A 19,908-nucleotide genomic window follows, 5' to 3' on the forward strand; every position below is an offset into this window, starting at 1 on the left:
GGATATAACCCATAGACTTTGCTTTAAGAACTTCTGCATATAGCACATTCTTAGATGAATGTATCTTTTGGGGGGTGAAAGGGCACCAGTTATTGTGACTCACAAAACTTGTTTCAGATTTTTCTGTAGTTTTTATCCATTTAATTTGCTAACCTAAGTTAGCATTTTCCAGTATTTCTTCAAGATTATTTGTCTTATGAATTTACACTTCTTGAGTCAATTCTGGCTTTTTAGCTTCATATCCGCAGTTGACAACCTCAAGTTTATAGATGAATTCTCCCATGAGATGGGAGAATATGATTGACATTAAAATGTAGTCTTGCTGAGATGATAAACATTGCTAATCATGGTTAAGTGATTGGGGGTCTTCCTCATGAGTGTCTCCCTTTAGAGTTTTTTTTTAAACCTCCTACAGCTAGCATTACACTGCAGGCAATCTGCTTCCAACCAGGCAAGAGTTGTTGTTTAGTGCTGATGACATTTAGTGCTCACGCTGTCACCAGCTTAATACTAATCATAGTTTCAGTGGGGAGGAGGAGAACTTGGTGTGAATTATTTATTTATTTATTTATTTATTACTTTACATTTATATCCCACCCTCTCCGCAAGCGGACTCAGGGCGGCTTACAATATCATAAAAACAATCAATTCCATAAAACATATAAAACCATAATACACTTATCAGTTTAGAACTATTTGCGCTGTCTCAATCCAGTCTGGCGGTATTGGGTTCTGACTATGATCGCCAGCTTCTGTAGGATGTCCGATGGCAGCCCATTTTCAATCAACCAGAAAAGCCTGTCTAAACAGTTCGGTCTTACAGGCCCTGCGGAACGCCGACAAATCCCGCAGGGCCCTTATAGCTTCTGGGAGGGTGTTCCAAAGTTCTGGTGCTGCCACTGAAAAAGCCCTAGATCTTGTTGCGCATAGCCTGGCTTCTTTTGGGCCAGGGGCAGACAGCAGATTTTTTGTCCCTGATCGCAGTGCTCTCTGGGGGATATATGGGGAAAGGCGGTCCTGTAGATAGGCAGGTCCCTGACCATAAAGGGCTTTAAAGGTTAGTACTAGCACCTTGAAGCGAACTTGGAACACAACAGGCAACCAGTGCAGCTCTCTCAGCACTGGCTGAATGTGCTCCCGTCGTGGTAGCCCCATTAACAGCCGTGCCGCAGCGTTCTGCACTAGTTGTAGTCTCCGGGTTAGCGTCAGGGGTAGCCCCATGTAGAGAGCATTACAGTGATCTATTCTTGAGGTGACCGTAGCATGGATTACCGTCGCTAGGTCGCTGCGCTCCAGGTAAGAGGCCAGCTGCCGTGCTTGTCGAAGATGGAAAAAGGCAGATCTAACAGTGGCTGCCACCTGAGCCTCCATTGTAAGGGAGGACTCAAGGAGCACGCCTAAGCTCTTGACCTTGGGGACCGGTATCAGTGGCACCCCGTCAAGGGCTGGCAGCTGGATCTCTCTCCCCGGACCGCCCCGACCCAGGTAGAACCTCCGTCTTCGTCGGATTCAATTTCAGCCGACTCAGTCTGAGCCAGGAGGCCACGGCTTGTAATGCCAGGTCTAGGTTTTCCAGGGTACAGTCAGACTGGCCACCCATCATTAGGTAGAGCTGGGTGTCATCCGCATATTGATGGCAACCCAGTCCATACCTCCTGACAATCTGGGCAAGGGGGCGCATATAGATATTAAATAGCATCGGGGATAGGACCGCTCCCTGCGGCACCCCGCAACTAAGGGATGCTTCCTCCCCTATCACCACCCTTTGTCCCCGATCTTGGAGAAAGGAAGTCAGCCACTGCAAGGCAGATCCCTGTATCCCCACATCGGTGAGGCGGTCAGTCAGTAGCTGGTGGTCAACCGTGTCAAAAGCGGCTGACAGATCTAATAACAGCAGCACTGCAGAGCCGCCCTGATCCAGATGTCGCATAAGATCATCCATGAGGGCGACCAGAACTGTCTCTGTCCCGTGACCTGGCCGGAAGCCGGACTGGAATGGATCCAGTGCGGAAGTGTCCTCCAGAAATCCCTGCAGCTGAGTCGCCACCGCCCGTTCTATGACCTTACCCAGGAAGGGAAGGTTTGACACCGGCCGATAGTTCGCCAATGTGGCCGGGTCTGCTGATGGTTTTTTTAAGAGGGGACGGACCACTGCCTCTGTAAGAGGTGTGGGAAAGATCCCTTCAATCAGGGACCTATTGATGATGTCCTGTAGTGGTTCACGTAGCCACGTTTGGCTAGCCTTTATAAGCCAAGACGGGCACGGATCTAACCTACAGGTCGTAGGGCGTACGGCTGCAAGGATCCTGTCGACTTCCTCCAGACTGAGTGGACTGAAGGAATCCAGAATTGAACCAGAAGACGTGCTCGGTGCCCCAAGTTCATCTACTGTATTAATTATGGCGGGTAGGTCGTGTCGTAGTGACGAGACCTTATCTGCGAAATAGCTCGCAAAAGCCTCACAGCCTATTTCCAATTCTCTACTATTTTGTTTGCCCTGCGGCAATTCTGTTAATGACCGAATTATACTAAACAATTGTGCTGGGCGCGAGGTCGCAGATGCGATTCTGGATGCAAAGTGTTCCTTCTTTGTAGTCCGAATAGCCATCTCATAGGCCCTCATAAATGACCTATATGATGTTCTCGTAGCTTCGTCACGAACGCGACGCCATTGTCTCTCTAGTCGTCTTAATCGTCGTTTCATCGATCGCCGCTCCGGGGCATACCACGGAGCGGATCGTGATCGAGGATGAAGAGGATGTCTGGGGGCGATTTCGTCGATGGCCTCGGAGAGCCGGTTGTTCCAGGTCTCCACCAGTCCATCCAACGAGTCGCCGGTAGGCCAGGGGTCCTGCATAGCCATCTGAAGCCGCAATGGGTCCATCTGACTACGCGGGCGAGCCAAAATCTGCTCACCGCCTAAACGGGACAGGGGTGGTATGTCCACACGGGCCTTCAGGACCTGGTGGTCAGACCATGGCACTGCCTCAGCAGATATCTGACCCACTGTTAGTCCTGCCGCGAAGATCAGGTCTAGTGTGTGCCCAGCCTGGTGTGTGGGCGCTGTTACATATTGGGAAAGTCCCAGTGCTGCCATGGAAAGCACTAGGTCCGTCGCGCGAGTGGAAGCTGCGTCCTCGGCATGGACATTGAAGTCACCCAAGACTATAAGTCGAGGATGCTCCAATGCCCAGCCTGTTACAGCCTCCATCAAGGACGGCAGGGCACTGGCTGGTGCGTTAGGCGGACGGTACACCAGCCAGATTGCCAAACTCTCCCCAACGTCCCACTCCAGGCCCACACACTCCACGCCCTTGATCTCTGGCGGTGGAAGCATCCTTAAGGAGCAATCCTCCCGCATGAAAAAGGTCACCCCTCCCCCCCGCCCGCTAATCCGGGCCTGGTGAAGGACGGAGAACCCAGGCGGGGCTACTTGGGAGAGAGCCACTGGGTGCATGCAGATTGCCCCTGTGTCAGGCCAGTGTCTTTAAAAGGAACAGTGTAGACAGGATCTTGTGATATCATAGCACTGACCTGTAGACAGGCTGTTCCTCACTGGTCCTTTTGTGAGAAATCTCAGTCCAGGCCTTGGTATTTTCTGACTTTCTGGTGTGGTGCAGAATGTCCTGTGAACCAATGTAATTTGCTTGCTATCAGGTTTTTAATTTTGTAGCCAGGAAATCTGGCTGTAATGATCTAGGATTTTGGGTGAGGTTGGGAGACAGACGGATTAGTGATGCCAGTTATTTGTCTGAATAAGTGATCTGTTATTGCTTTCAGAAGATAATTGGAATTTCTCAGCTGTCTGTTCACATGGGAGTAGAGTGGCCATATACACACATTACCGTCTGCCCTTATTCATAGTTGTGAATGGAGGCTCAAGATGTAAAATTTGTGGAAAGAGCAACTATTACAATTGGGCTAACAGCCATCTTTGGCTATTGAGTAAACTAGGTAACACTGACTAGGATAGTATTTATAGAATCATAGAGTTGGAAGGGACCTTCAGGGTCATCTATTTCAACCCCTGCACAATGCAGGAAACTCACAAGGACCTCCCCCTAAACTCACAGGCTCTTCATTGCTGTCAGATGGCCATCTAGCCTCTGTTTAAAAACCTCCAAGGAAGGAGAGTTTGCATTATAGCATTAATTGTGGAATAAAATATTTGCATTTAGCCCTGAGCTGGATAAACAAGGCAAGCCTGATCTTGTCAGCTAAGCAGGGCTGACTTGAAGAGGAGACCTCCAATGAGTATCGAGGCCAGGATGCAGAGGCAGGCAAGCAAGCCACCTCTGAAACATCCAAGCCCCACTAGCGGTACCATTTTAAAAAATTAGTTGCATTTGAATGAACACCTTTGGAAATATGCTGTGTGTGTAGCTATACACAGGAATTCTTATTATCTAATATTTTAGACTGCCTTACATAAAAAAATATTCAGACTGCAGATGCTAGATCTTTATTCACTACCAGGATGGATTTTGTGGTATTCCAGGATCAGTACTCACTTCACCTCCTATAGCTATTGGATATTTGTTCTGACAAAGAGGATATAGGTTGGGAAAGAAACTAACTGTGAAATTAGCCTTCCTTCCCAGGCCCAGAATTAAAACTCTGCTGTAGATAGGTCAACGTGTTCTGTGAAATACAGATTGGATAGGTGGAAACTGTTCGAGCCAGCACAATCACTTCCTCTAGATGGAGACAGGCCATGCCTACAGAGATATTTAACCCTCAGAACAATTTCCTCAGATGACACTTGGCAGTGGCACCCCAGTTGTTCTGTATGAAACAAATATAAATCTTCAGTGTCCATTAGGCAGCTTTAGCCAAGCATCTCTGCATCTCCTTTGCTCTCCTGTTTTCAGCCACCACCACCACTGTGACTGACACTGCAATGATGGGACTAGATGTTCAAGTGTCGTTGTATTGGTAGTTAGGATTACCTTACTGTTCTGTAGTTAAGCCAGACTATCTACAGAGCAGAAATTAAGGTTGGTAGACAGATCACCAGTGTTCTGCATTGGGGATTATTCTGGATTTTTCTCCTATCATGAGCTGACAACATTATTCTATTGGAGAGATCCTGAGAAAAGGAAAGTGGAAAGCTTTGTATTATTCCAGACATGCCTACAGGCTTATGATCATGGAAGAATTATAGGATGGCCTAGGCAGGAGTGTCAAACTCATTTGTTATGAGGGCCGGATCAGACATAAATGAGACCTTGTCGGGCTGGGCCATGCCATGTTGGACTGGCCATGTGTGGACCTATTTTAAGATTAGGTAGCTGAGATATAAACTTTATACAAATGCAATTAAATATTCTTTTTTAAAAACTTAAAATAAAACATGCTTAAAACATTAGCACACATTGGTCTTAAAGGTGCTTTCTTTGTATCTCTCTCATGGGATCCAGGGAACTGGGCAAAGGAAGTTCTGGCTCTTTCCTTCCTTCCACAGGGAACCGGGAGGGGGAGGAGCCTCAGGCAGTAGAAGAAAGAGAGGTTTGGCTCAGTGGCTGTGCTGTGCGATTGAGAGAGCCTGGCAAAGCAAGATCTCCCCCCCTTCTTCCTCAAGGGAGGAGCCTCAGCCAGTGGAGAAAATAGAGGCTTTGCTCTGCAGCTCCTATGTGATTGAGCAAGCCTAGCAAAGCAAGCGGTGACACAGAAGGAAGCAAGAGAAAGGGAGAAGAAAGCAGATGACAGCCAGTTGCTCGGGGGCCTGATAGGAGCCCTCTGGAGGTTTGATTCGGCCCCTGGACTGCATGTTTGACATCGCTGGCCTAGAGTGACTATTAAGCAATACTGATATTTGTAGGTGCTGGTAGGTATTAGCACTTGGATGTGCACAGTGGATTTGGAGAAAATTGGGAGTCTGTAACACTTGTCACATTGTGATACAGGTGAAGAAAGGCATGCAGCCCCACAAGCACTTGATATACATATGATAAATCTCTGCTTCGATATACTGACCAACATTGATATATGTCACTGGAAGCCTAAAGATTAAACTTCAAGGTTTTTTGACATTTCTACAAAGTTGATAAAATCCTTACACTGGCAATAAAGCATCAGTTCTAGCTCAATCCATTCACATGGATTGAAATGATCAGAAGTTCTGCTGAAGGTGCGGACAGATCCATCAAGGCTTACTACATTTGCCACTACAGCGCAAGTTTCCAATTCAGTAGCAGCTGCATATGTTCAGAAAACATGGAATGCTGTGGGGCCAGATTGGTTTGCGGAAGCATAAGAAAGCAGTTAATGAAATATAACTCTCTGGCAATAACCTAGGAAGAAGTAAAACAATTATCAGTTCTGGAATAGGTTCTGTAAGCAGGCAAGTGTAGTCCCTGATACATGGATTCCTTTTCCTCTAGACATCCACCAGATCTTCCTCTTGCAAATGATGAAACAGGTTTGTACTTGCTTCCCATAATACCTTTTTAAAGTACTCTAAGCAATCTGAAGTGGGATCCCAGTGTTTTCTTGTCTCCCCTGCTTTGTTTTACCCAGGGCTTTTTTTCTGGAAAAAGAAGTGCCAGAATTCTCAAGGAGAAACACATGGGCACCCTTCATGAACTATTAAATCTTTTTTGATAATTTTGTTTCCACAAAGAGGTTCTGGAACTCCGTTCCGCTGCATTCCCCCAGGAAAAAAGCTCTGGTTTTAACCCCTTTTTGATACTTGTAGTGTTTTGAACTGGAAGCCAAGGCTTGAATCCCACCATAGATGGAAGGGAGGGGGTTCTCCTCCCACCACAGCAGATTTCAAACTCCCCCTTTTCCCAAAACTATTTAGGAGGGGGGCACTCAGGAGTAACATGTTGGGCCGGTGTGTGTGTGTGTGTGTGCCACACTTCACAGAATAACAGCAATCTGTTCTGTCTCTGGGGATTTTAGGCAGAATCCAAGCCAAAGCATAGTTGTGGGACTTTCTTACATATAGGGGTTGCAGTTGCTTTATAGCTTGGCATACACATGATAAATACCAATATCTTATGTTAATACAAGCATCCTGATATATTTGTAACTTGGTAACCTTACTGCCTTGTGGTCCAGGAATTGGATATATACTGAAACACCAGTAGTTCATAATATTTTGACATGGCTGCCTCAAGCTCTGATTTGATGTCATGCTGGATGCAGTATTTTTAGAAGTGTCATTGGTCAATATACTAAAGGATATTTTAATAATGTTTTTTCATGTTATGTTGGATGTATGCCCCTTGTATTCATCTAAGTCAAGTTGAGGCTGTGTTGGCATTATTCTTAAGAATTTCATTAAAAGTCAACCAATACTATATATTACCACAGATAACATTTTGCTTTAGGATGGCTTGGCATTTAAAGATCTTTTATTTGTGTGTCTTCTGTCTTAGGATTTATGACTCGATGCCTGAACAGCCAAATATATTCCAGACCGAGCAGCTAGAACGACTGAAGCAGGAGGTACCAGAGCTGAAAAGCTGTGTTTGTCCCACTGTTAGCCACTTCAGTAAAATAGGTCTATGTAGATGTCGCACTAGCTCTTTAAAAGCAAGAATGGCAGAAAGCACTGAGAGTTTCTAGCATCTCCCTGCTGAACAGGGAATGTGCTTGAGGTGCACATTTGCAGTTCTTTCCAATGAAACCAAGCTACTAATGCCTTTGCCTGTTCATGTCTCCTGATGAAGCAATAACATGTGGTTCACAGTAATATATTAAAGAGTTGTTGCTGGATTGTCAAATCATGCTAAGATGCTTGGTCAGTGGTAAAGATTGTTTCTTCTTCTTATATAGTCAGAACTGATCAATTTTAAGATGAAATCTGTGTACTGTAACATACAATCTGGTTTCTGAGCAATCCAAAGTGCAATACCTGCATGTTGCTAGGATCTGAGCTGCCAAATGTCTTTGTATAAATGAATTAACTCCAAGACTAGTCTGATTTAAATTAGCAATGAAAACCGTACTGTATAAAACTTGGCTTGCAGTAAGACGACCTCCAACGCATGCATTTGCACTGATGCATGCATCTATGCATATGTGTGCCATCACATTGCACAACTGCAGTTAAGTATCTCTTTTTCCATTGCCTTCAGGTTACTGCTATCTCTGTGTGAGTGTGTGTTGGTTGTGGGGTTTGTGCTCTTTCTGTTTTCCCAGTGTACACTGCAATGAATGATGTAATGGCTGTGTTATTAGCCTACAGGTGAAAAGTTCCTTTTCTTCCCTGTGTTTTTGTATCCAGATTTTGCTGAAGCATTGAAGATTGTAAAATCACTATATACCAGATTGCCAGCATCAGACCATAGGGTTAAAAAAAAAGTATCATTGTACTTAATGGAGCAGATGCGCAGGATGTGAGCCAGTAAGTACTAAGCATGAAGCGCATTCTGCAGCAGTCCTTGTGCACTTGTGGTGCTAATAAGATGCAAGGGCAGTAAGGGCTGAATAAAAATGCTGAGTTTGCTGCTGGAAAACCTTAGGTTTTTGTGTGTAGGTGGTTAAAATGAGGCTTGGACATCTTATTATCTTCGTCTGGCCACTAATAGATATGTGTGCGTTGAAAGCTAGATTTGATTCTTATACAGGTAATAGGCTTTCAAACTTTATGGCCGCTGTACACTATAACTTATTCAAAAATTATGGTATAGAGTATCTTGTCACATGTGTTCAAAAGCCCACATCCCCTCCCCCTGCAATAGCAGTTGAAGCTTGATAATCTGTAACTTTTCACGAAGTGTTAAGTGCATGTAATGTAAATTCAAAAAAAGTATTTTTCCTGCCTATGGCAAATTATCCAGTTGAAACAATACACTTGTATGATATGAACCTTGTCACTGCAGTACAAAACTGATTATTTAAGGGTTCAATAAAAGCAAGTATGTACCTGTGTGCTTGGTCTGTACTGCTTAATTGTTTGGGGGCAGGTGGGTTGGGGGAGACAGTAGGAATGTTTCCAATCACTATATTTTTTCCCGTCCATAAGCAGCCCACTCTAGGTCTCTGGGAACTATCTCTAGTTTAAAAATTAAGCACATTTTATACTTCAAATTCAAACTTAGCTCTGCCTTTTTGCTTCCTCTCTAACAGTTTGAAGCCGTGCTGCTTGTGCATGTCTGTGATATCTAAATCAGGAGGGTGTGCTTGTGCTTTGTGAGCATCCAGGGTACTTTCATAATCAAGGATCAGATTCTTTAACATGAATTTGTTTAGTTAATAGTGACTTCTACCTCTCCTTCAAGTGCACCTGCTGATCTGGATGCAGCAGTCTTCCAGAAGAGCATGAACAACTATGCACCAAAGCTTACTATTGTGCAGCTGTAACCACTTGCTAAACTGGTTGAACCCATAAAGTTGTTAATGTACTACTATGTTGGGTGGAAAGATGGCATGCAAACATTTTAAAGAAATAACGCTGAAAGTTTATCCTATAATCCTTAAGCAGCTTTGTAAGGGAAGTGCCTAGGTTGGATCTTCTGAGCACCTTGCACTTCAGAAGGAGATAGCCTACATTTGTCTGCATTCCTGAATGATTCTAAGTGGAATCTGCAAGTCAGATCATATGAAATGCATGCCCTAAGAAGACCACTTCCATCATATCATTTACCTTGGACAGCTGTATTAATCAAAGTGATAAAAGTATTTTGTGAGAAAGTTCCATTTTCAAGTTTCACTCATGAAAAATAAGGTCTGAGCAACTTACTTGGCTGGATCACAACAGGGTGGTTCTTCTTAACTTGTATCAGATGTCTCTTGGATCAGGATGCTTGATTTCTGGTCTACCTGACGACAACTGAAAAGGCCTCAAACAAGGCAGCATCCCTGTCTGCTTCCTCTCCCCACCCCCCTGCTTAGCAACTGGGATTCAGAGGTACAGTCCCTGAACATGGAGGTTCCCTTTTACTTTACTTGGGGGGATGGATTTTAAAATGCCTTTTAAAATCATGCGATCCAATAGCTATTACTATATCTTATGTCAGAAAATGCTGAGTGAATGATGTGCTGCAACCTATATTATCTTACCTATTGTCAATCTGTGTTCTGTCAGGATGACTGGGTAACCTCAGTGTGCGAGCAGAGTTTCTTCACACTGTGCATACTTCTGGTAAGCCTCCCAGCTAGCTAATGCTTCCATTGTAGGGAAGATGCTCCTCCACTGCAGAGAAAGCTGCCCTTCTGATGTGTGATGCTGTACCTAGTGAGACCAGAACTGTACGCAGCATTCCAAATGAGCTGCACCGTAGATTTTTAAAGAGATTGTGCCTTTTGTTTTACACTCAGCCCCTTTCCTTATAATTCCCAGCCTAGAATTTTCCTTAACTACCCCAGCCCCAGATAATGTCAAGTTGATAATGTGTGTTTACTGCAATATGCATCCCTTTCTAGTTTTGCTGAATCTCTTTTTCCATATGCTTACCTATTCACATAGTTCAGGGAGATCTTGCTGGAGCTCTTTGCTTGTGTTTGTATCATCCTAAATCAAGCACCACTGTAAAGATAATCACACAAATTTATGCTAGAAACTCAGATCTCCCTGGTTGGAGTTTCGTTGTTGTTGTTTTTACTCTTCCTTTGATAATATTAGATCTAACAGCTGTTTTAAACCTTTCCTGATCTAGGGTCTCTGAACATAGGGTCTACTGAGCTGCAGGCATATGACAGGAAGGGGTGAAAGTTATGACTTCACCAATGTCAAGGCCAGGGTCATAGGCACCAGGCCAACAGAGCTGAGGACAGGAAACACAACCTGAGCACCAGAGAGTGTACCATAATGAGGAAGAAACTAGGAGTCAGCCATACTTTCCACCACTGAGTGGTGAACACAAGTGATCTTGTTTCACACTGTCCTGCTGCTCTTTTCAGCCTAGATGCAAAGATAGGCAGGATCCATAGCATCCTTGATCTCTGTATAGTGAATTGTTCCAAATGGCAGCAAAAAATGGCAGTTCTAAAGAAGCTTGTGACTAAGGTCCTAAGGCACAAGTCCTAAGGCACAAATTAAAGACCACTGTATTGATCTTAATGAATTTGGAATGTTCTGCTCTAGGGAAGAAAACTGAGGCAATGAGAAACTTTTATCTTCCAGCTCCCCAACTGAGCAACGATGGTAAGCAAGCTGTAGGTCTTCCCAAAGATCTTGCCAGGGTGGTGCATGCCCTGATAATGTCTAGAAATATTAAATTTATACATCGTGCTATCCAAGAAGATCCACCAGAAGTTATAGTTGGTACTGAATGCTGCAGCCAAAGTGTTGATTGGAGGTAGGTCGTAGGGACCATATCACTCCAGTATTGTCCCTTCTACACTGCTTTCCTACACTACACTACTGCTACACTGCCTTTCTGGGCTCAATGTAAGGTTCCTGGTATTGACCTTTAAAGCCCTTTATGGCCTGGAACTAACATAGCTAAGGACTGCATTTTCTCATATGAACCACTCAGAACCTTCTTCAATTATCCCTGCCCTCTGTGGCTAGACAGGTGGCAACTCAAGAATAGGCCTTCTTGGTTAAGAGCATGGACTTTTATTGGGATAACTAGGTTTGATTCCCCACTCCTGTACATGCACCTGCTGATGTGACCTTGGGTCAGCCACAAGTTCTCTCAAAGCTGTTCTGCTCAAGAGCAGTTCTGGGAGAGCTCTCTCAGCCTCACCTACCTCACATGGTGTCTGTTGGGGGGAGTGGAATGGAAAAGAGATTGTAAGCCACTTTGAGACTCCTTTGGGTAGTGAAGGGCAGCATATAAATCCAATCTCTTCTGCTTCATGGCATCAAAACTTTGAAACTTCCTTCCCAGGGATATTCATTTGTCTCCTATTGGTGTCATCAGTGTGTGAAGACTTTTTTTTTTGTCTGGCATACCCCCAATAACAGTTACTGGCCTCCTACCTACTTCTAGTTTACATATAAGACACGGAAGAATAAACTCTTGGTAAAATATACAAAGTGAAGGAAAGAATATCCAATGGCTGGCATATCATCAATATCACCAAATGGCTTTGACTGCAGCTAGAATAGTGGAAAGCTGAGGAATGTCCAAACAAAGGAAGTTGGAAAGACAGAATGGGTGGAATATGCAACTATGGCCAAATTTATCAGTCTACATATACAAGAGCTCAATTAGCAAATCTGAAAAAAATGGGGAAATTATTCTACTTATTATAAATAAAGGGAGAAGAAATGTAAAATGAATATAACAATACATATTTTTGGAAGAAAGTACAAAATATAATATTCATGTATAAATGTTGTAATCTTGAATTATAGGTTTGTTTGTATAAAAGAATGTACTTTAGTTTATAGATGCTCCTATTTTTATTAAAATTGGTTTAAACTTAATTAAGATATGAACTGATAGTAATGCTGAAGAAAATTATGATAATGGTTATAATAATAGAATTAAGGAAATTATTATAATGATAATGGAATTAAGGAAATAATGCTATCAAATTAATAGAAACTAGAGTCAGAAGAGTAGATTTGTAATATGGCAATAATGAAATGTATTGTTAGTGCTTCTATGAGCTACACTAAAATTGTAATTGTAAAAGAGGTAATCTCTATGCATATTTACACTTTGCTATTTTATATTTATTATATATTCTTTTTTCTATATTTCTGTTCTTTAAAATCAAATAAATTTTTTGAAACAAATATCACCAAATGACATTGAAATATAAAGAATTAATAGAAGAAATAAAAGAAGAAAACCATCTAAGACAGGAAACGGCTTATGAACGATTAATTACAGGTGATCTAAAACATCTATTAGGAAAAGTATACAAAATGCTATTACAATATGACACAGAAACAGAACAAGTGGAGGACTGTATGATCAAATGGATGAAGAACTTTGGAGAGAATATTACTATGTCAGTGGGTAAGTTTATGGACAAAAGAAATCAAGTTCATTGAATCCCAAACACCAAGGGAGAATTGATATAAAATGTCCTTTAGATAATACATCACATCCAAAGAAATTACAAAAGCAAACGAGTTACGATGCCAGATGTTGGAAATGCAAAAGTACAGATTCAACCTATCATATGTGGTGGTCTTAGAACAAAGCCAAAAAATATTGGATAAAGATCCATGAAGAGATACAAAAGATATTAATGTTAACTTCCCTATGAATAAAAAAAATGCTTTTAAATATATTACCATCAAATGTACCAGAAATTCATATTGCACTAATTAAATATATGGTGACAGCAGCAAGAGATCTAAATGGAAAGCTGAAATATGCCTAGGATTGATTGGAAAAATAAATTAACTGACTATATGACAATGGCAAAGCTAACATCTTACTTGCATAAAAGACCAGAACCTGAGTTTCAAGAAAAATGGAATGTATTTTTTGCATATATTGATCAAAAGTAATCTAGAAAGCTTTAAAGATTAAAATATTAAAATATTAAAATGATAAAGCCCAAAAGGATTAAGAGACAGAACTGAGCAACATATGTTTACAAAGTTTATGCTTACAATGACCTAAGGTCAGAAATGTTAAGAATGAAAACACAATTATATGCAGAGAAACCAAAACAAAAATATATAAATAATATATTTAACAACGTAAGATCTGTTTAATAATTTTATAGATAGAAAAATGTTATTAGTCACAATTATTAGACATTACTGATGATTATAAATGACTTTTTTATTTATGGACTTCTGTGCTTTTGACTGCTTATGTATAAATGAAACACTGGAATTTCTGTTATTTTCAATGTTTATTTACAATATATACACACACATATAGTTTATGTATATTTATTGAATTAGTTTATAATTTTAAATTACATTTCCTGCTTTTAGGCGCCCTGATAAGGGAAAAGTTGACGTGTTTTTAACAATACTTACGTGGCGGGGGGAGCAGTATCTTTAGACTCAAAACAAAATCTCTAGTAAGGTAGGATGTACTAATTCTCCTCTACTCCATTGAGGTATAAAACTCATAGTGAGAGCTTTTAAAATCCCCTGTGAGAAGCTGCCTGGAAATCTGTTCTTTGTTCCCTGAAGTTACACTATCAAGCTTGCAACTTCCCTGCTATCTCTACCATGTGAAAATAAAACTTCCAAGCAGCAGGGTGCTAAATGGGAACAGAATGCCCCATTTCCGTTCTCTAGGCTACTTTATCTGTAAATGGAAACAATCCAAAACACATTTTTGTTTCTCAAACATATACAGCTTGCTCCCATGTTCTTATTCTGCTTAAAAGGTCATATCTTGGTATGCTGACAAAATGTCAGCTTGTCTCCAGTGTTTTCAAAGTGAAATTCTTAAAAAGAAAGATTAAGGATCACATGAAGACATGGGGGTCCAAATGTCAGACAACCAATATTTAAGGGAATTGATCTCAGCATTTATCCTTGAACCATAAAATCTAATTGGAGTCTAGAAGGCTGGGTGCAGGGGCCAAAATGTCTACATGAAAACTGCCTTTTGGGGGAATATCGCTATCAAAAGATAATGTGTGGAAGGAGCAGAGACAGTTCCAGGAGTTCAGGGCTTCTAGAGAAGATGCAGTGTGTTTTGCCTTGAACAAAGACATGGTCAGATCAAGAATCAAAGAAAAGTGGTGGACCTACCTGAAATGGGCGAAGGAAGAAAGGAGAGTGGACATTCAGTGGAAGCCACAAGTCCTTTGTCCCTGGGTGGAAGAAGAAGAGGATGTATAGACTAAGGGGGGTGGGTTGGGGGGAAAAATGTAAATGGATACTAGAAAGCATGTAGAGAAATGCTAATAATGAATAATAATAATAATAATAAATATACATTAAAAAAGAGAGAGATCACTTGCTTGGTGGACAGTAGATGCTAATCTCTTTGTTGGGGTCCCATTTGGAACTTGGGTTTCTTAGGTTACCCTCACAACTGATGCTTCCCTGGAGAGGATGGGGTGCACATTGTGAAAGATTTTCAGTGTAGGTCAAGTGATTGGAATGCGATGCCAGTCTGCACATTCATATGCTCAAGCTGCAAGAAGTCAGTGTCAAGTCGGCTGATTCAATAACGAGACCTTCTTGATAAAAAGTTTCTAGTTTATTGATATTATTGTTCTCGACTAAGAGAGATTGAAAGACTGGAGACCATACAGTAAAGTGTAATCATATAAGGTATACTTCAAAGGGATTCTTTAGGGAGGGGGTACTATACAGGGCACATTCACACACTGATGTTACAATTTTGTTCTCAGGCCTGTTGGCCTTGAACGAGAAACCACCCCCGGTGCCCAGCCTGAGAAGGCACCATAATCTCTTTCACATATTCCCATTTCAAAGCAAAACTACATAACAAAGGAAGGGAGGGGGGAAAAGGAGAGCTCAAGCTAGCAGCATTGGTATACAGTGTGGCTTTTACCCAGAATGCTTCCCCCTGAACCAAAGATGGAATACAAACTTGACCAGAGTTGAAGCAGACTTGACATACTGCCCCCCCTAAGCCCCCGCCACTGCTTGTGGCCGCGGGAGAGGCGAATAGTTCTTAGAGTCCTGGACCTCGTGGCCTGAAAGGCCCTGTTCCCCCTTCCGAATGGGAGGGGGTCCTGGTGGTGGAGGATGCCAGTCCGAAGAACCAGGGTCTCGACGCAGCAGGCTGCAATGAAATACAGGTTGTATTTTACCAAGGGCAGGAGGTAGATCTAATTCCACAGTCACTGGGTTGATGACCCTTTTGATTCTAAAGGGTCCCACGAACTTATACGCCAGCTTCCTGGATGGTTGAGAGAGAGGTAGGTTCTTGGTTGATAGATACACAGAGTCCCCGGCTTTGAAATCCCAGGCGGGGACATGGGACTTGTCATACTGCTTTTTATAAGTCTCTTTGGCAGCCTCTAGGTTTTCTTGGATGGCTGGCCAGCTCTTACTCGGACCTTGCCACCACTGTTCAAAGGCTGAGGGGACCTCTTGACTCCCCCCCCCCCGGTAGAAGAGGGATTGGTTTTCCCTCATACCCAAAGACTGTGGCGAAGGGGGAGGCTTTCGTTGGAGCTGTGCGCACTGTTATTGTAGCAATACTCTGCAAAGGGGAGGAGATCCACCCAATCGGACTGGCGTTGATTTATGAAACACCTCAGGTACTGTTCTAGGACCCCGTTTACCCTCTCCGTCTGTCTGTCCGTTTGGGGGTGGTAGGCTGAACTCAGACCCTGCTCCATACCCACCAATTTACAAAACTCCCGCCAGAAGGTGGCAACAAACTGCGGCCCGCGGTCGCTAATGACCTTATCGGGGAACGAGTGTAGTTTTACAACGTGATCGAAGAAGAGGGCCGCAAATTTTTTAGCTGTGGGCAACTGGGCACACGGGATGAAGTGGGCTTGCTTTGAGAATGTGTCCACCACCACTAGAATTACCGTTTTTCCCCGTGGGGGGGAGCTCCACTATGAAATCCATCGACACTACTGACCGGGGTCGCTTAGCCATCTCTATTGGGTGTAGGAGTCCTGGCGATTCCCCCCCCCTCCTTTTGGCCATGATGCACACAGGGCAACCAGTCACAAATTCAGACACGTCCTTCCGCAGGGACAGCCACCAGAACTGCCGGTTGACTAAGTGCAGGGTTTTTACATAACCAAAGTGCCCCGCTAGTTTGGAGGAATGGCAGAGCTGTAAGATCTCCCTCCGGAGCCCCTCCGGGATGTACAGTTTCTCCCCCTTATACCAGAGCCCGTCCTTCCCCTTTAGCACCCCCTCCGGCCGGTCTTTTCCCTCCCGCTTGGTTTCCATGGCGATCCGCTCACGGCTGATCCCCTCCAGCTTCCTCCTTTTCTGAGACCGGGTGGTGATTATAGCTGCTACGTGGGAGGGTGAGATTAGAGAGTCTACCACCTCTTCCCGCTGACTCTTGTGCTGCGGGAGAGGGCGTCAGCCAAGAAGTTCCTCATCCCCGGGATGTGCCTCAGGGTGAAATCGAATTTGGAAAAGAAGCCCGCCCACCGGATCTGCTTCTCGCTCAGTCTTCTTCTCCCCGTCAGGGCTTCTAGATTTTTGTGGTCTGTCCACACTTTGAACGGCACTTTGGCCCCTTCTAACCAAGACCTCCAGGTTTTTAAGGCAAACATGACTGCGAATGCCTCCTTGTCCCAGAATGACCAGTTCTTCTGGTCATCCGAGAATTTTCGGGAGATATAAGCGCATGGCCGCAGTTTCCCTTCCCCGACCCTCTGCATGAGAATGGCTCCTACGGCCACGTCGGAGGCGTCGCATTGAACCACGAAGGCCCTCTGCTCGTCAGGGTGGCTTACTACCAGTTCGCTAGTGAACAGGCGCTTTAGCTGGTCAAAGGCCACCTGGCACTTTGGAGTCCAGTTTAACCGGGCTCCTGGCTGCTTGGCTTCCAGCCCCTTTCCTTTCGTCTTTAGGAGCTCAGTCAGGGGCAGGGTGATCTGGGCGAACCCCTCTATGAACGCCCTGTAGAATTTTGCGAAACCGAGGAAAGATTGGAGCTGTCTACGTGTCCTCGGGGGGGCCCACTCGAGCACTGCCTGCACTTTAGCGGGATCCATGGCCAACCCCTGCTCCAACACCCGGAAGCCCAAGTAGTCTAGCTCAGTCCGGTGAAACTCACACTTGGATAGCTTAGTGTACAGTTAGTGCTTGAGCAGGGTGCTGAGCACCTCCCTCACCAGTTTCACATGGGACTGTTCATCTTGTGATTAAATAATGATGTCATCCAGGTACACCACCACCCCCTTATACAGAAATTTCCAGAGCACATCATTTATGAAATTCATAAACACCCCCAGCGCTCCCTGCAACCCAAACAGCATGACCAGGTACTCGAACTGGCCCATCGGGGTGTTAAACGCCATTTTCCATTCGTCCCCCTCCTTGATGCGCACTCGGAAGTACGTGTCTCTCAAGTCCAACTTGGTAAAAATTTTCCCCCTGGACACCGTGTTCAACAAGTCCCGGATGAGGGGGATGGGGTAGGCGTTGGACATCGAAATCGCGTTTATCCCGCGAAAATCTGTGCAAAGTCTAAGCGAGCTGTCCTTTTTCTTGCGGAACAGCACGGGGGCGGCGTGGGGGGCCGTGGCTGGTCTAATGAATCCCCGCTCCAGGTTTTGGTCGAGGAACTTGCGCAGTTCCTTCTTCTCAGCCCACCCCATCTGGTAGAGTTTGGCTTTGGGCAAGCTCTCCCCTGGAATCAGTTCTATGGCACAGTCTGTGCTCCGATGGGGGGGCAGCTGGTTGGCTTCCTGCTCGCTAAACACCCCCATCAGGTCGCGGTAGGCGCTTGGGATGGGGTGTGCCTCCTCCACCGACACGCACGCCCTCTCTTTAGCCACGGGAGCCTGCGGCCCCCACGCCATGTCCCACAGGGGTCCAGAAATCTTACACAGCGGGTCCAGAAATCTGATTGTCTGGGCTCTCCACCGGATGAGGGGTTTGTGCTTCTCCAGCCAGCCCATCCCCAATACCACCGGGTAGGAGCACGAGGGGGCAATAACAAAGATCTCGTGGTCCCAGTGTTCCTCGATTCCCATGGGGCAGGCCTGCGTCTCCCGGGTGCACGGCTCCCCACACATCACGGACCCGCTGTGTAACCAGCTGGAACTGGGGGGGGGGGACTCCGCGGTTCTCCTGGAGTCGAGGACGTGCCACGGCGCCTCTGCCCCTTCCACGTTGATAGGAAGTTCTCCGTTGTCCGGAATCTGGTCAGCCATAAGGCTTTAAAGTTGCCGGAAAGGTTGAACTTCGAAGGGGAGTCTTTCAAAATGTCAAGTCGGCTGATTCAATAACGAGACCTTCTTGATAAAAGGTTTCTAGTTTATTGATATCATTGTTCTCGACTACTCAGAGAGATTGAAAGACCATACAGTAAAGTGTAATCATATAAGGTATACTTCAAAGGGATTCTTTAGGGAGGGGGTACTATGCAGGGCACATTCACACATTGATGTTACAATTTCGTTCTCAGGCCTGTTGGCCTTGGGCGAGAAACCTCCCCCGGTGCCCAGCCTGAGAAGGCACCATAATCTCTTTCACATATTCCCATTTCAAAGCAAAACTACATAACAAAGGAAGGGAGGGGGGGAAAGGAGAGCTCAAGCTAGCAGCATTGGTATACAGTGTGGCTTTTACCCAGAATGCTTCCCCCTGAACCAAAGATGGAATACAGACTTGACCAGAGTTGAAGCAGACTTGACAGTCAGGTTTGCCCTTACTTCCTTTGCGGATATCCTCCAGGGCAAGAGAGTGCTCATTTAGATGGATGATACATCCACGTGTATGGGGGCCTTAGCAGTCTGGTAGGTATCAATGTATCAATGTGTCCCCCAGAGCTATTCATATAGCAACCTTGAGGGTAGATTCTCCTTTCTTAAGAGTTTTGAATGCAAGGGCAGTGCTTCATGTTCCTCAGTTTCACCTTGCCCAAGAACAGTGCTGCCTGTATTTTTTACATTCCTTGAATCTAAAGCAGAGAAAGTTCTTCACACTATAGAAGTCAGGAGGGCTCTGTTATACTGGATTGAAAGAACAAAACTATTCTGGTTGGACAAGGCCTTGTTTGTTTGCTACTGGGGACCAAGAAGGGGAGGGCTGCTTCTTATCAATCCCTCTTTAGGTAAGTCATAGTCACCATCTGTTCCTATTATGAGGCAGCTGGATAGCAGTGTCTGTTGGAGATCAATGCGCATTCCACAAAGGCACAGGGGGTTTCAGTGCTTTCCACAGGAGAGTTCCCTAAGTGGATATCTGTAAAGCTGCAACATGGTCAACAGGACACATTTGTCAGGCATTATAAGCAAGGAAGGATGCAAATGTGGGCAAGGCAGTCCTCATTTGATGTCTTCTGTGCAGACACATTCCTTCCCTCCTGCTCTCAATTCCAGCACTTAAGGAGGTGTTTGCTTGTAGAGTGGTTTTCAGATGTTCTCATCCTCTGTCTTCAGTGCAGCCCCACA

General features: G+C 44.5%; 1 protein-coding gene across 2 annotated transcripts in view; it reads left to right on the top strand.

Moving 5' to 3' along the window:
* GPCPD1 (glycerophosphocholine phosphodiesterase 1) overlaps window positions 1-8,883 on the top strand; it is a 79,832-nt gene extending 70,949 nt beyond the window's left edge. Inside the window, exons 20-21 of one of the 2 annotated variants that reach the window (XM_060232815.1) lie at window positions 6,384-6,421; window positions 7,386-8,883. In XM_060232815.1, the coding sequence (XP_060088798.1) occupies window positions 6,384-6,421; window positions 7,386-7,438 (91 nt within the window). In that variant the 3' untranslated portion in view covers window positions 7,439-8,883. The remainder of the gene's footprint in view (window positions 1-6,383; window positions 6,422-7,385) is intronic. The other variant, XM_060232807.1, reaches the window with a different exon arrangement.
* Window positions 8,884-19,908: the final 11,025 nt, after the last annotated feature.

Source organism: Heteronotia binoei, chromosome 1, assembly GCF_032191835.1.
Source record: "Heteronotia binoei isolate CCM8104 ecotype False Entrance Well chromosome 1, APGP_CSIRO_Hbin_v1, whole genome shotgun sequence".
Classification (NCBI taxonomy): Eukaryota; Metazoa; Chordata; class Lepidosauria; order Squamata; family Gekkonidae; genus Heteronotia; species Heteronotia binoei.